At 40.8% G+C, this 16,432-nt stretch overlaps 1 protein-coding gene across 4 annotated transcripts in view; it reads right to left on the bottom strand.

Moving 5' to 3' along the window:
* The window catches only part of OMA1 (OMA1 zinc metallopeptidase), an 89,145-nt gene that overhangs the window by 67,702 nt on the left and 5,011 nt on the right, over nucleotides 1–16,432 (bottom strand). For 3 of the 4 annotated variants that reach the window (XM_004699636.2, XM_045291954.1, XM_045291953.1), the window contains exons 2-5: nucleotides 8,250–8,666; nucleotides 6,205–6,433; nucleotides 609–782; nucleotides 404–511 (exon numbers count right to left, since the gene is read on the bottom strand). In XM_004699636.2, the coding sequence (XP_004699693.1) occupies nucleotides 404–511; nucleotides 609–782; nucleotides 6,205–6,433; nucleotides 8,250–8,647 (909 nt within the window). In that variant the 5' untranslated portion in view covers nucleotides 8,648–8,666. The remainder of the gene's footprint in view (nucleotides 1–403; nucleotides 512–608; nucleotides 783–6,204; nucleotides 6,434–8,249; nucleotides 8,667–16,432) is intronic. The other variant, XM_045291952.1, reaches the window with a different exon arrangement.

The following is a 16,432-nucleotide window of genomic DNA, read 5'->3' as shown; positions in this document are numbered from 1 at the left end:
GTTCCCCTTGATCCTGCCCTACCAGGTCTCCCACACCCACCTCCCCACCAATTTGGATCGCTTGTTGTTCCCTTGTCCCTGGGTTTGTTATCACATCTTCCCTTCCCCCCTCTCATGGAAAATTTTGAATGTAAAATAATTAGAGGTTCAGAATTACTTCTAAGCAAGAGGCAAGTGATGAAAATAGTGTTTAAGAGAAATATACTAATATTCAGCATCAAAAAGACCATAAAAATGCTAAAGAATGCTAGCATACTATATCAGGTAACAAAATAAGGCAATTTCTAAAAACCGTATTAGATCGATTGAAAGAAATCTGAACAGACTCAGCTCTTTAAAAAAAAAAAGTTTGCTAACTTCAAAACATTATTTCAACAACTAAACCTTTATCTTGGATACTTACTGCATGCCCAAGTACTGCATGAGCTATTTCATGGCCCAGAAGGAAGGAAAGCTGATGAATATCAGTTACACTATTCAAAAGTCCAGTGAAAACAAACACTTGTCCGTTCTGCACCATAAAGAAAATAATGTAGGCAATTAGAACACCATAAAGAATAAAGGATATTAAGAGTAACAATAAAATTAGTTGGAACACATTTACTTACTGGAAGCACGAAAGCATTTATATCTGGAGAATCAACCACATGAATAACCCAATTAATCTCAGAGATGCCCGGGATATCTTTATTGCATTCAACAAGATGACCGACCACGTCTCTAACGGCCAGGTATCGGGCATCTTTTTCAGGTAGCATATCATCTTTAAATTCTTGCATCCACTGAAAGAGGAGGCAGAAAAGCAGCCGTTATTTGAAAAAGCACTTCAGCTCTACAAAATTGTTTATGTTACTTCATGAAGAGTTATGTGGCTGCTCACCAATGAATGTTTTAATTTTTAATTATGTAAAAATCTGCATATATTACTCAAACATCTCCAGTTTGAATTATTCAGACAAAGGCAATGTAGTGGTTTCTAACACATGGAATAAACTTAGACAATTAAGATTTTTTCAAATAGACTGGTCGAGATAAAAATGTAATTCATCTTTTCCATTAGCCTAACAACAAATAAAATGCTTAAATACTATTTCTGAGAAGAAAAACACCTTACAATTAATACAGCTAAACATTTAGAAAGGAAATCTCATTAATTTTATAGTGATTTCTTTACATAAATTGAAACAACTAAAATTTCAGTAACTTATGAGCATATTATTTTTTCTACTCGGTGCTGATTAAGACTAACCATCACATGAAGAAACCTTTTCTCATGAAAGAGTGACCCTTTCTAGCTGAGAAAATTAAAGATGTTCTGAAAATATTACTTTAATTTCCAAAAAATACATAATTTCTTTCACACATGAATTACCAAACTTGTAATCTGCTTCCCTGCCATGTAATAAAAAAATACATGATTTTGTAGGGTATGCATTTGAAATATAGGGAGTCCCCAGGCTACAAACATCCCACTCACTAGGTACAAACTGCAGTTAAGAACCAGTCTCCATAAAGCCTGCTACGTTAAAATTCTTGACACGTACAGTGATTCATAATGAAGAACTGATGCTACTTTGCAACATGCATGAAACCATTATTATTATTATTATTATATTACTAGGCAAAAGATGTCTTAGTGTCTCTGGAAGTGTTCTTTAATGTTTGCTATGCATACCAAGGTGCACGATCTACTATGAACCAATAGATCTGAGTGGTTATGTAGTTATTCCTACTAAATGTACAGATTCAACTTAAGACAGACTTAGGAACAAAATCATTCTTCATAATCCAGGGATTACTTGTAGTTTTTGTGTCAATTAACATTTTTAAAGTGTACTCACCAATTTAACATTACCTGAATTAAAAATTACTCTGAATCTTTCTTTTTTTAAAGACAAGGTTATATACAATTAAGACAAAAGGCAAAAAAGCCATCAAGCGTGCAACAGAACAGCAAGGGGAGTGGAGCAAGGAAGTCCCAAGGGAATACCAAAAATAGGCTTTGGGGCCAGAGCATGGCACCCATCAGACTCGACCGGAAAACACTCCTAAAGGTCAACAAACCTTGGACTATTTACAGGCTTTTCTCTTTTTTGTCAAAAAAGAGCCATCAAGATGAATCCAACTCATAGCAAACCAAGGGTTTCCGCGGTTTCCGAGACTCTAAGTCTCGATAGGAACAGATAGCCTCATCTTTCCCTCAAGGAGCAGCTGGTGGGTATGAACCACCAACCTTACGTTTGACAGCCAATTGCCTAGTCCATCGTGCCAACAGGGTTCCTTACATATAATCCAAACAATTCAGAATATCCCTATAAAAGCATGCATTTGACTTCTCATATCAAGTTTCATACATCTGTAAGTTGAAGAAGAAAAAAAGCCTTAAGTGCACACTAGGCATTTATGTGTACACACATGCACACTTCAAGCACTTTAGGAATATGAATGGTAGAAGATACATGAATTTAACATCAGGTCTACTTCAATTTTCCCAAAACACTTTCCTGGAACTTGCCTCTGGCTAAATCCTATGTGAATAAATGCTTCAAATCCCTGCATTTTAGATTGCTCTGGAACAGACTGCTCTGAATCTGCATGAAAAGCAAACTTTTTAGTGAAAAATCACTTCTTTTAATGGTAAATTTTCATTTGGAATTGAAAGATGTATTTAATCATACCAAAACTGTCAAGAGAAACATTAGATGTCAATTCAACAAACACTAACTGAACACATATTATGGATGTGCAATGTACTAAAGTGCCACCTGGCTGTCTAGCTGTGGTCCTGGGGTGGCCCGTGTGTTGCTGTGATGCTGGAAGCTGTCACTGGTTTTTCAAATTTCAGCAGAGTCATCCATGGTGAATACCATGAAGACTAAGAACAGACTAGGAAATCAAAAGACAGGTGGTCCACTTGAGGGATTTGTCAAAGAAGACCTTAGAGGAACAGCAGCCAAACACTGAGCCTCTCAAGTCAGAAGGTATCCAAGTAGGACAGGGAGGGAGCTGCCTCTACAACGTAGTCGGCTTAGTGACTTTAATGGGTGAAGCAAAGCACCGGAGACAGACTGATGATCTCAGTACTGGAAAAACTTGCTACCATAGTTATACTGTCCAAAGAATTCAGGTTTTTTAATTACAAATTTATTGTATGCTCAAAAAGCAAAAATGTAGCAAAAATTGGTATTAGGGAAGAAAAAGTATCTGATGTAAAAATCCAAATTACAGATCAATTTTTTTTCTAATAGAATAAGCACCCATTAGGTCCAGTATCGTAACAGTGGTGGCCCAGTAGATTAAGTGTCAGGCTGCTAACAGCTCTACTCCGTGGGGAAAAGATGGGGCGGACTGCTTCCACCATGACGTACAGCCTGGAGAACCCTCCGGAGCAGTTCTACTCTGCCCCATAGTTGCCAAAAGGCGGGATTGCCGTGACCCCAGTAAGGAGATGTGCACATGGAACAGTGGGGTGGTGCAGCCACTCGATGTCAAGGAAAAGACTGGAGGTCTGAGTTTACTCAGAGGCACTTGTAGAGGAAGGCCTGATGCTCTGCCTGGAAAAGCAGCCACTAATAAACCTAGGTAGCTCCATTTTCACAATGGCACACACCAAAGGAAAAAGCCAAACAAACTCACTGCCATCCAGTTCATTCCGACTCCTAGTGAGCCTACAGAACAGAGGAGACCTGTCCCTGTGGATTTCCAAGGCTTTAAGTCATTATGGGAGTAGAAAGTCTCCTCTTTCTCCCACTGATAAACTAGACAAGGTTCCTGCCTTCAGGAGGCTTAGTCTAACAGAGGAGATAGACCATAACCTAATTGTTATGTTAAGGTCCCAATTAAGGACTTTGAAGGTAAAACACAAACATAAAACAATAAATTGACCTAACTTGAGTATGGTCAAGAACTGGGCACACCTGCAGATGATCTGAATAGTAACTACATCTGCATGAAGCCAAAATATGATCTTGAGGCTATCCCACCCAAATCTGGAGAACAGCTCAAGAATAGATTTGATACACTAAACAGCAATGACAAAAGACCTGATGGCCTGTGGGAAGATATCAAGAACATCATTCATGTAAAAACAGAAGTTCATTCAAATGGCAGGAAAGAAAGAAAATATCAAAGTATCTGTTAGAGGAGACTCTGAAACTTGCTCTTAATCACAGAGTAGCTAAGGCAAATGGATGAAATGATGAAGTCAAAGAGCTGAACAGAAAACTTCAAAGGGCAATTCGAGAAGACAAAGTAAAATATTATAATGAAATGTGCAAAAACCTAGTTAGAAAACCAGAAAGGAGGAACATGTTCAGCATATCTTAAACTGAAAGAACTAAGAAAAAAACTCAAGCCTTGAGTTGCCATACAGAAAGATTGTAAGGGCAAAATATTGAATGAGGCAGGAAGTTTCAAAAGATGATGGAAAGAAGATGCAGTCACTCTACCAAAAAGAACTAATCAACCTCCCACCTTTTCAGGAGGTAGCATATGAACAAGAACCAATGCTGAAGGAAGAAGTTCACGCTGCACTGAAAGCATTTGCCAAAAACCAGGCTCCAGGAATTGATGAAATAACAACTGAAATGTTTCAACAAGCTGATGAAGCACTGGAAGCACTTGTTTGTCTGTGTCACGAAATTTGGAAGACAGCTACTTGTCCAATGGACTGGAAGAGATCCATATTGGTACCTGCCCCCAAAGAAAGATGGCCCAGCAGAACGTACAAATTATACTTGATATCACATGCAAGTAACATATTGCTGAAGATCATCCAGATTCAGAAGAGGAGGTGGAACAAGGGATCTCATTGCTGATGTCAGATGCATCTTGCCTCAAATAAGGATGCTTACTTTTGTTTCCCTGACCACACAAAGCAATCAACTGTGTGAATCATCACAAACTATGGACAGCCTTGAGAAGAATGAGAATTCCAGAACACTTTACTGTGCTCATGTGGAACCTGTATATGGATGAAGAAGCAGTTGTGTGAATAGAACAAGGAAATGGTGCAGGGTTTAAAATCAGAAAGGTGTGCATCAGGGTTATATCCTCTCACCATACTAATCAATCTGTATGCTGAGCAAACAATTAAGAGGAATTGGATTATGTGAAAAAGAAGGCTTATTAGCAACCTTCGATATACAGATAACACGACCTTGCTTGCTACGCGTGTGGAGGACCTGAAGCACCTGCTGATGAAGAACGAGGGGTGCAGTCTTCAATATTGGTTACAACTCAATGCAAAGAAAACAGAAATCCTCACAATAGGTACCAATAGGTCACACAATGATAAACAGAGAAAAGGTTGAAGCTGTCAAGGATTTCATCCTGCTTGGATTCACAATCCATCCTCATGGAAACAGCAGTAAGAGATCACACAATGTGCGGCACTGGGGAACTCTGCTACACAAGGCGTTCATAAAGCGCTGACAAGCAAGCATGCTACTCTGAGGCCTGAAGTGTGCCTGACCCAAACCATGGTATTTTTATTTGCCTCATATGGACGTGAGAGTTGGACACTGCAGAAGGAAGACTGAAGAAAAATCAAGACATTTGAATTACAGTCTTGGCAAAGAGTATGCAAATACCGAGGGATGTCAAAAGAACAAACAAATCTGTCTTGGAAGAAACACAGCCAGAGTGCTCGTAGAGGCGAGGATGAGGAGACTTCATTTATGGACATGTTGTCAGGAGAGACCAGTCCCTGGAGAAGGACATCATGCTTGGTAAAGGAGAGGGCCAGGGAAGAGGCGGAAGACCTTTGACAAGATGGATTGGCACAGGGTCTGCACCAATGGGCGCACACATAAGAACAACTGTTGAGGATGGTGCAGGACCTGGAGGTGTTCCGTTCTGTTGTACACAGAGGGTGCTATGAGCTGGAACCAACCAGATGACACCTAACAAAAATAGCATCATGAAGGATAGCACCTAACACTGAATATTAAAGCCCCAGCGAACCCAGTCGAGATAACAAAGGGAGACTTTCCTGAGAAAGCAACATTTCAACTGACATGTAAAGAGGAGGAAATAGTTGGGTGAGTATAAGGAAAAGCAATGTAAGCAGTAGGAATATTAAATGTGAAGGCCCCATGCCTGTTGGGGGGAAAAAGGCTGGAGACTAAAATATTCAAGAAACTACCTTATATTGAGTTTTACATTAATTAAGCAGGCTAATTAAAAACAATTCTTACTACTTACTGATTCATATTCCAGTTCTGACAACAGTCTGAAATGTTCTTTCCCCAATAATAGCAGCTTGCTCCTTCCTGTGATTGGACTCACTTCCAGGTGAGTAAAATAAAACACTATGAATAGCAATCCAAAACTACTCAAACCAAGGAGTAACTTCCATTGATTCTTCCTTACACTTTCTTTAAATAGCTCCTTCTTGTTAGGAGGAAGTGCCTTCCACCATTTTCGTATGCCCCTGGAGTGAAAAGAAAGTCACAGGTCTGATGTCGTAGCAGGCACACCACCAAAACGCAAAGTAGAATTTGTCACCAAACATCCTACGTCTTTCTCTGTAGAGAGATGGCATTTTGAATCTATGAAATGATGAAAAATGGATCATCCATGCAGAGTTACGGTTAAACATCCTAATACTTATTTGCATGTTCTTCTTTAACCATCTAAGAAGATGAACGCTCTCTGGGGAGCTACTTCAAGCAACTGCAACTACCACTAGTTAACATTTGTTGACTGTTTACTGCAAAGAACTTTCCAATTGTTACGCACCTGCCGTCTCATTCATCCTCATAGCAACTAGGCCTACTATAAATAAGGAAATGAGAGGGAGAGATGAAGCACATTTGCCTAAGGTACGCAGAAAAACTGGCAATCTTATTCCAGGGTTTGGGTACTTACGTTTACTTACTCAGTGGGGATGAAGTCCCCAAATAACCATCTGAGGGGGTTACAACAAATCTGTGTCTCTAAGAACCAGCCCTCCCAACACTCATCAGACTGCTGGCACAACCTACCATGGCTTCGCCAAGGCCTGGGGAAACGACCTCAGCACTGATTTTAGAAATAACCTCTGTTCACTAGCAGAAACGCCACATAGTCTCTGGAACCTGAAAACGGAGAAATCAAAAGGGCAAGGGCACTGCGCACCAGCAAGTGGAGGGATTTTGCCTCTTCAAGTAACTTCCTTTTGCTGGGTGACACTCTAGAAATGCCCCTGGACACTGGAGAGACACCAACTATCAGGTGTACTTACTTCCCATTTTAAAACTTTACATGATTTATTAGCATTTATTTAAAAAGAATAAAAAGCATAGTCTAAAAAGGAATTTTAGAAGACTTACAATATTAAGAACAACAACAAAGAATAAAAATAAAGAAATGGAGCAAAAGAACCCTGGTGGCACAGTGGTTAAGCACCAGGTTGCTAATGTAAAGGTTGTCAGTTCAAACCACCAGGCTGTCTCGTGATAAAGAACCTATTAGAAACCAGAAAGGGCAGTTGTACCAGGAAAGTGGGCTGAGTCCGTCCCTAATGTAGCTATATATTTTCTGGGAGCCAAAACCTGAACGTATAAAGACAACCAAAGTAAATTACAGAGTAGAAGTTCTTGGGTTTTGCTAAGAACCAAAGTGGACTGGTTAGTGTGGGAGTAAAATAGGTCCTGATGGCTAACAAACAGATACCATGAATTTCCCTCTGCTTTTCAAGGATCAAATAAAAGGGGGACAGGAACTAAGTTAATTCTAAAGTATTAGTTTGGTATCACAGTATTAATTATTAAAAGAGCAAACCAGAAAGATGTACTGGAAATGGAACAAAAAATAAATATCAATGGTCATAGAGTTAACCTGACTCAGAATAAGGAGCAAGCCTGTTCTTAAATGAGCACCATAGATCCTCGGTTTCAATAGTACTGCCTACAATTCTAAACTCCAAAGGGATGTTTGTACATAATTCTTCTACGTGGATTATAACCAATGTTTCTGATTGTTCTTAAAATTGGAAATAGAAGATCCGTGTGTAAAATATTAAAGACATAATAATTTAAAGATGGCACGTCTACATTGTAAAGTACTATGTGCAGTAAAATTTTTCAAGATTATTATTTCAGACAGAACAGAACTGGAGAGAGCCAATGTTTAGAACTCTAATTTTGAGCTCAATGTTTCAGCAAGAGGGAGGGGAAGGACTAACAAGTTTTCTTTAAAAGTCCAGTAGCTTTCCAGATCTGTTGGAAAATACGAATGTTTATTTATTTATTGTTAATAGATTTTACCTGCCCACAATGATTGCAAGTAGTTTCTGCACCGGCTTAAGGAGGATCAACAGGAGGGGCACTGGAGCAGCTTGACAACGTGCAGAAGTGTGAAAACTGTCTCCGATCCGTAGCTGTCTCCACAAGGAAGCATTCCTGGCAGCACAGTTGCAGGTAATCCTCCAAACTGCCTCACTTTTAGTCCTCGAGAGGCAACCTGTTCTTTCATTAAAAGTCCTGTAGAAACGAACGTTGTCTGGCAGAAAGACAACCCTGGCACACTGACGTAGTCTCAGACCCTGATACTTACGTACTATGAAGTTAGCCAGGGTGCTATACTGTCTCCAAGTGGCTGGTGAATTAAAGCTAAAGTAAACAGAGTTTCTCATAGCAGACAGAAGTCCAGAGAGGAAGCTCATCTTTCTTTTGCTTGGTTATCTAAAACATTAAAAACAAACAAACATTTAAAGCCTACAATTAGCCATGGAAAATACTTACTTACCAAAATTGGATACAACATGTGTACCCTGGGTATGTAAGCTGCTGGTCTTTTCACACATCTAAGTTACCTCCTCCTTCTCTTCCGCCAACGCTTTTCAGCAACAACAAAAAAATGGGAGGGGGGTGTTGTGTACACAGTATTGCCATCTAAAACAAATATCTAGAAACTTGATTTTCTTTATTTCATTTTTTCATTTTTAGTTGGGAGGAGTCTACTATTAGCAGCTACATTATTTGGGGGATAAGAAAAAGAATTCGCTAAAACAATAGTATTCTGTTACCAGTTGGCAGTAACTGGGGAAAGACACAGTAAAATCAATTTTATCAAGTATACATTTTGTTTAATACAGATTTATTCCTATCAAATCTATATCTGGACTCCTGGATGAGTTCAAGTTGGAGGAGCAGGAACCAAATTTACCTGCCTTCAAACCTAAAACAACTAGAATACGAAACAAAGCCTAAGAAAAATGGTTGTAACATTGAACATTGTCCTTGATGAAGGACAGTGATCTCGTAGATTTGGGGGCAATTGAGGTCATTACACAACTTATTGTCTGCAGAGGGCTTCTAAGGCATGGTGCAGAGAGGTAACTTCTCCGTGAGGTGAGCCCACCAGACTCCCTAAATAATAGACGGTGCCTTTCTGAGGATTATTTCATAAACAGCAGTGGAACTACCGGAAGGTATCTACTCATGCCGGAAGGTACTCAAAATACGACTGGGACGAACTGCCTGCTCAAAGTAAAGTTGACTACGATGGCACAGGAGGAGCCCTGGTGGCTTAGCTGGTTATATGCTGGGCTGCTCATTCCAAGATCATCAGTTTGAAATCACCGTCCACTCTGCAGGAGAAAGATGAAGCTTTCTACTCCCACAGTTACAGTCTCGGAAACCCGCGGGGTAGTCCTCACCCTGTCCTCCAGGGTTACTATGAGTTGAAGTGGACTCACCGGCAGTGAACTTGGAGACAATGACATGCGCGGAGCAAAGCTTTCAGAACCTTCAAGTATGACTCAAAATGAGATCAGCCATTAATACTCAAATTACAGAATGTACAACGTATGAACCCAGGAATACTGAAACCCATCAACAATGTAATGTTCTACAGAGACAGTAACTGGATGAATGGATTCTGGTGGGTGTGGCAGGGGAGGTTGGGGGTATGGGCGCTAATAACAACGAGCACAAGAAAGAAGAGCAGGGAGGGAGGGAAAAATGGGGAGCTGATACCAAGGGCTCAAGTAGAAAGCAAATGATTTGAGAATGACGATGGCAACAAGTGTACAATTGTGCTTGTCACAAAGGACAGATGTATGGATTGTGATAAGAATTGTACGAGCCCCCAATACAATGATTTTTAAAAAAAAAGAGTTATAGTCCCAAGGGCTCAAACAGAAAGTAAATGTTTAGAAAATGCTGATGGCAGCATATGTAGAAATGTGCTTGATACAACTGATGTATGGAATGTTATGAGAGCTGTAAGAGCCAATAAAATGATTTAAAAGAAAAAAAGAAAGAACACATTCTAAAATTGACTGTAGTGATGATAACTCTTTTTAATATGGCAAACTACCGAATTTAGGTTATGTGAATTGTATGTCAATAAAACTATTATTTTTAAAAAGAAAGGAAATGGGGGCTGGTCCGGGCACTGGAATCACTCACTAGTCTCTGCCAAGAACTGGGGAAGACAGCCACCTGGCTAACTGACCAGCAGGAATCACATTGGTACATGTGGCTACAGTGGTACACTGATAGGGAGATATTAAGCTTCATTAGAAGAGGACCCCGAATGAAGACTATCATGGCCAATGCCAGCTGGCTCTTGGCTGAAGTAGAGAACACCAGAGAGATGCTGACTTGCGTTTTACTGATATTGTACAAAGACTGCCTTTGCCCTTGTAGATCACAACAACCTAAAGTGGCCAAAAATGAGAAATCCTGACACTTGCTTGTGCTCATGAGGAACTTGTACAGGAATCAAGAGGCAGTTGTAATGAATGTTCACTATCTTGACATTAACCTTGGTGTTACAGGTGTCTGCACACGTCCAAACTTATCAAATGTACTCCTCAAAGATGTATTTCTTGTTTATCAGTTATACATCATTAAAGCTATTTGAAAAAGACGCAAAATGGCCCAAGCACCACATGCTATACAAATGCTGATGGGATCCCATCTGAGGAGGAGGACATTTGCTTTAAAAGATCACTGGGAATAGTGGGGGAGCTAGAATATGGATTCATTTTTAAATTATTTTAGACAGCTATTTATTTCCTCGGGTGATGATTATATTGTGGGTTAATGAATACCTTATACCAAACAAGTACATGCTAAAGTACCTCTGCATGAAAAAAGAATTTCTCTAAATTGAAAACAGGTTAAACTTACTTTTAAATTGTATAGCAAAAGCAGACACACAGAGAGACATAAAACCAATATAGTAAATATTTTGCTGTCATTAATTTTACCTCTGGTGGGTCTACATGTGCATGTTAACTTTATTCTCAAGGTTTAAAAATCATAATAAAAGTCAGAGAGAAAATAAATAGACCTAATTCAACCAAGGCTAATACAACACCATCTAGAAAGATGCTTTATAACAATAGTTTTCATAAAAAGTATTGCATATATAGCAAGCTATTTGATAACAAATCAAACTTGTATACAGTTCACCCATCTGTCCTTACACTATGAATATACAGTGCGTGAATAAAGGGCATGCTAAGTAAATCCTAACTCCTAGGTGACACTTCACAAATTATTTTCAATTTTAAATCAGTAGAGACTGGGGTAGTACATACTAGTTTGACATTATTAATAAGACACTCTCATTTTCATTTTTAAATAAAGTTAGAAAGTAGTAAAATAATGCAAACCTGAAGAATATTTCAAAATGAGTATCAGTTCCAAAAATCAGAGAAGAAACCACAAGACAGTATTAACTGTCTCCATGAACCATGGCCTGGGACCCGAAGAATCCCCGAGACACGGTTTCAATCCTAAAATGGAAACTACCCTTTGGACCCACCACTTGTCCATCAGTTTGTCATACTGTGGCGGCTGATGTGTTGCTGTGCTGCTGGAAGCTATGTCACTGGTGCGCCAAATGCCAGCAGGTCACCCAAAGTGAGCCAAGGGGAAGAGCACCCTCGGCATGTCTGAAACAGAAAGAACTTACGAAAAAATGCAAGCCTCAAATTGCAACTTTGAAACATTCTACTGTATAAGCAAAATGTTGAATGATTTAGGAAGCATTTAGAGAAGATGGGAAGAATACACAGTCACTGAACCAAGAAAGAACAACTGAACATCCCACCATTTCAGGAGGTAACATGAGTTAGAATCCATGGCACTAAAGGAAGAAGTTCAAACCACACTGAATGGTTTAGTCAAAAGCAAGGCTTGAAGGATGGACAGAATACCCCCTGAAATGTTTCAACAGGCTGAAGAAGCACTGGAAGCTCTCACTCGTCTATGCCAGGAAATGTGGAAGACAGCTGCCTGGCCAATTGACTAGAAGAGATCCACATTGTGCCCATTCCAAAGAAAGAACGCAACTGAACGTTTGAACTATAAAATGATATCATTGCCAGTGCACCCAAGTGAAACTCTACTGAAGATCATCTAACGATGGTTACAGCAGCACATTGGCAGGGACCTGCCAGAAGTTCAGGCCGGATTCAGGAGAGGACTTGGAATAAGAAATACTGGTTGTCAGAAGAGGACGTGGAATAATAAATACTGGTTGTCAGATGAACCTTGGCTCAAAGTAGAGAATACCAGGAAGATGTTTACTTGTGTTTCACTGACTATGCAAAGATCATAATCAACTGTGGACAACCTTGAGAAGAATGGGAATTCTGGAACACTTCATGGTGCTCATGAGGAGGATGGCATCAGGATTGGAGGAAGGCTTATTCTGAAGTCTGTTGAATACACTGAAAGTGAAGCACTTGCTGATGAAGATGAAGGATTATAGCCTTTGGTATGGATGGCAACTCAATGTAAGGAAAACCAAAACCCTCACAACCGGACCAATAGTTAACATCGTGACAGAGAAAAAGTGGACATTGCCAATGATTTTGTCTTGCTTGGTTCCACAATCAACGTTCAAGGAAGCAGCACAAGACCTCTCTAGGGTACTGAAGAGGAAGGATGTTTCTTTGAGGACTAAGGTGCGCCTGACCCAAGTCATCATATTCTCCATTGCATCATATGCATATGAAATTTGGATACTGAATAAGGAAGATCATAGATTAAATGCATTTGAATTACGGTGCTGTAGAAGAATATTGACAGTATCATGGACTGCTAAAAGGACAAACTGATCTGCATTGGAAGAAGACCAGAGTGCTCCTTATAGGCAAGGAAGGCATGACTTCATCGTACCTACTTTGGCCATGTTGTCAGGAGAGACCAGGCCCTGGAAGGTCGTCATGTCTGGTCCGGTGGAGGGGCAGCGACAGAGAGGAAGGCCCTTGGCGAAATGGACTGACACAGTGGCTGCGTGAATGGGCTCAGGTATGGGAACAATGGTAAGGGCGCAGTGAGGGTAAGCGTGCAGTGTTTCATTCTGTCATGCACAGGGTCACAGGGTCGCTATGGGTTGGAGCCGACTCGATGGCACCAAAAAACAACCACCTCTCGGATGTGCTTTTCAACCAAAAGCAGGTTAACTCAACAGGCAAACGATTTCTCTTGTGAGAACTACACTCTTAAAAATCACCTACTGTGGGGGAAGGCCAGCCCCCCTCCCCAACTAATCACGGGTTCAGTAAGCACAACTGTAAGGTTAAGATATATAAAGATTATAACAAAGTCATAGAGAATAATAGGAGAGAGTAAAATAAAGAAGTCTGACACATTTCATGGTAGCATGCTCACCTCAGCTCCTCTTGGCGGTCCAGGGCAGGAGAGAACCGGAGAGAGACTGTTATTGCTAACCAAGGCTTGTATATCTTTGGGGGACGTGATTCCGGGTAACCACACACATCACAAGGGGTTGTACAATAGGCAACACGAGCAATAGGAAGAGGATATACAATGGGCATAAGCCTAACAGGAAGGGGATGAGCTAGGGGTGTACACATGACAGGAAGAGGAGGGACTAAGACAAAGGCGGAACCTAGACTCAATATGGCAGCCTAACCTTGGTCACCCTTGAGTGGGCTTGACCTCTCTGGGTTCTCCTACAAGGAAACAGTCAACTACTATCCTTATCAGAAGGGAGTGGGCCCTACTTAGGGTAGGGCAGATTATACAGTCTGATAGTTCTAGAAGGCTGACAAGCCTTAGGGAGAATAACCTCTGACCTACCTCAGTTGACCTCCAAGTGTACAGTCACATTCCACGTGTAGCAAGCAGCTAAGTTTGGCATATATTTGGGGGATACAACTTAGGAGAAATCTTCCTGTTTCCCACAAGCTACATGAGACCATATGGCTAATGTTGTCTCTGAGGCACAGGTGAGAAGTTTGGGGCGAGGGGGAGGATGAATTTAAAACTAAACTAGTGGGCATGAACTAACCACAACTGAAATACAAGAATGTTGACACAAATGAAGAATGTGATTAACGCCACTGAACTCTATGTATAGAAAGTATTTTGTCATGTATTTTCCAGGGTTTCGGGCTGCCCCATTCCAGTTGGACCAGCGGTGGAGAATTTCCATTCCCATCCCAGATACACTGAACCAACCGCTGTAGGTTTTACAAGCTCTAGAGGTGATTCTTAGGAATAGGTGCTTCCGTACAGAATACTGTGAAAACGTAGAATCTGATTCAGTGTATCTGGGATGGGAATGAGAAGTCTCAACATGAGAGTCCAGAATGAACTGGCGCAAAGCCCTGACATTTCTCACTAAAAAAACAATTTGAAAAACATTTTTAATTAGTATGTGAGTAGCATGGCATGTTCTTCATAGGCTAAATGGTGTGGGAGTAACAGATTCCGTATAAAATACAGTCCCTGCCCTCATGGAGTTGGGGAACAGAAATGAACCAAGTAAAAACATCAGGGGGTAATAAACTACAGCTCTGCATTAAGTGCTTTGTACTGCATGACATTTTTAAAAATTCATAGGAAGTAAAAAGCTTCAGGAAGCCAACTATTATGTTTTATGCCACTTGAGCTGATATACTATAAAAGACCACTGCCACCACGTCGATGCCAACTCACAGCGAGCTATAGGACATGAGCAGATATAGAAAGACAACAAAAATTAGGGGAAAAATTTTTTCACAGGGGGAAGTTCTTAAGGTTTAAACATAAAAAAATGTTCACCAGCAAGCCAAAATGCAGTAAACAGCACAAAACCCTCTTTCCTTTACTTCAGCTCTAGTGACTTACTGCAGTAGATAGGGTTGGAAAATTCCTGCCCAACCACACGCTCTGCAGCCTCACTTTAGAGGGCAGGCCTGGGCTGCCATGTTTGCATCTAGTGGCCCCTGCCACTGGCAAGAGCTCAGGGTGGGTTCTACTGAGCAGACATTTGGCAAGAAGTATGAGGCATGGGATCTTAAGAACATGGCAAGTCAGTGTGGTAGCAGCACAAGGCAAAGCTAAAATGAACAGCTTTGTAAAAGTGGATCTACAATAAGAAGAGCAGAACAGAGTAAAAGGCCCAGGCAGCCAAGAAGAAAGAGACAGACGGAATAAAACCCCGTCCCCAAGGCCACAGGCTTCGCACAGCCAATTCAGCGGCATGAGCTTCTTCGGTATACCTAAAATAATTGCACCTTTTCAGGTGGGTGTTTGGGGTTTTTTGTTTGTTTGCTTTTGGTATTCTGAAAATAAATGATGTCTGAAAGATTACTTTCTATTTTTCTTGCTCCACACCAACACGCAGGGAATAGTAAAAAAGAAAAAACAACAAATAAAAAACTCATACTAAATTGCACAGAGCAAATCTGCCCCAAAAGACCTCTTTAAAATGTTGTAAAGCAAAGATGTTCCTTTGAGGAGTAAGGTATGCCTGACACAAGTCTTGGGACTTTCGATGGCCTTGTGTACATGTGCAAGTCGGACAGTGCAGAAGGCAGACCAGAGAAGAACAGAGAGATTAGCATTATGGCATTGGCAAAGAATAATGAAAAGTGCCATGACCTGCCGGAGGAGCAAACAAAGCAGTCTTGGAAGAAGTAAAGCTCCTAAACCTGAGGACGGTGAGCCCTCGTCGCCTGTGCTCTGGGCCTGTGTCAAGAGGAACCAGTTCCTCTTGTCCAAGGCGGACAACGTGCTTGGTAGAGGCAGGGCACTAAAGTTGAACTCTCAACCAGATGGATTGCTGAAGCGGCTGCAACAATAAGCTCAACCACAATCGTCAGGCTGGTGCGGGACCAGCAAACCAGTTGTCCAGTTAGGAGTTACAAACAACTCCATGGCCCCTGACTCACATAGACTATAATATAACTCCATGGTTGTAAATCTTAACAGGAGCAGAGCGCCTCATCTTTCTCCCCAGGAGCAGCCGATGGGTTTCAACCACCAACTTTGTGTTTAACAGTCCAACGTTTACCCAACATCGCCACTACAGTTCCTTCAGCACCTCCTGGTATAAAACAAAAGTTGCAAACATCTGTCTCACATACTAGTTAACAACATTGTAATACTATACATCAGGTGTGGGGAACAGAAGGAATTCTCTTAAGTTGTCTCCCCAAAATATGTACCAAACTTAGCTGCTTAAGAGTGACTGT

Source organism: Echinops telfairi, unplaced genomic scaffold (genome assembly GCF_000313985.2).
Source record: "Echinops telfairi isolate 266 unplaced genomic scaffold, ASM31398v2 ScPeMD7_443;HRSCAF=831, whole genome shotgun sequence".
NCBI lineage: Eukaryota > Metazoa > Chordata > Mammalia > Afrosoricida > Tenrecidae > Echinops > Echinops telfairi.
Note: the sequence above shows the minus strand (reverse complement) of the source record. Positions and strands in the feature narration are given on the sequence as shown.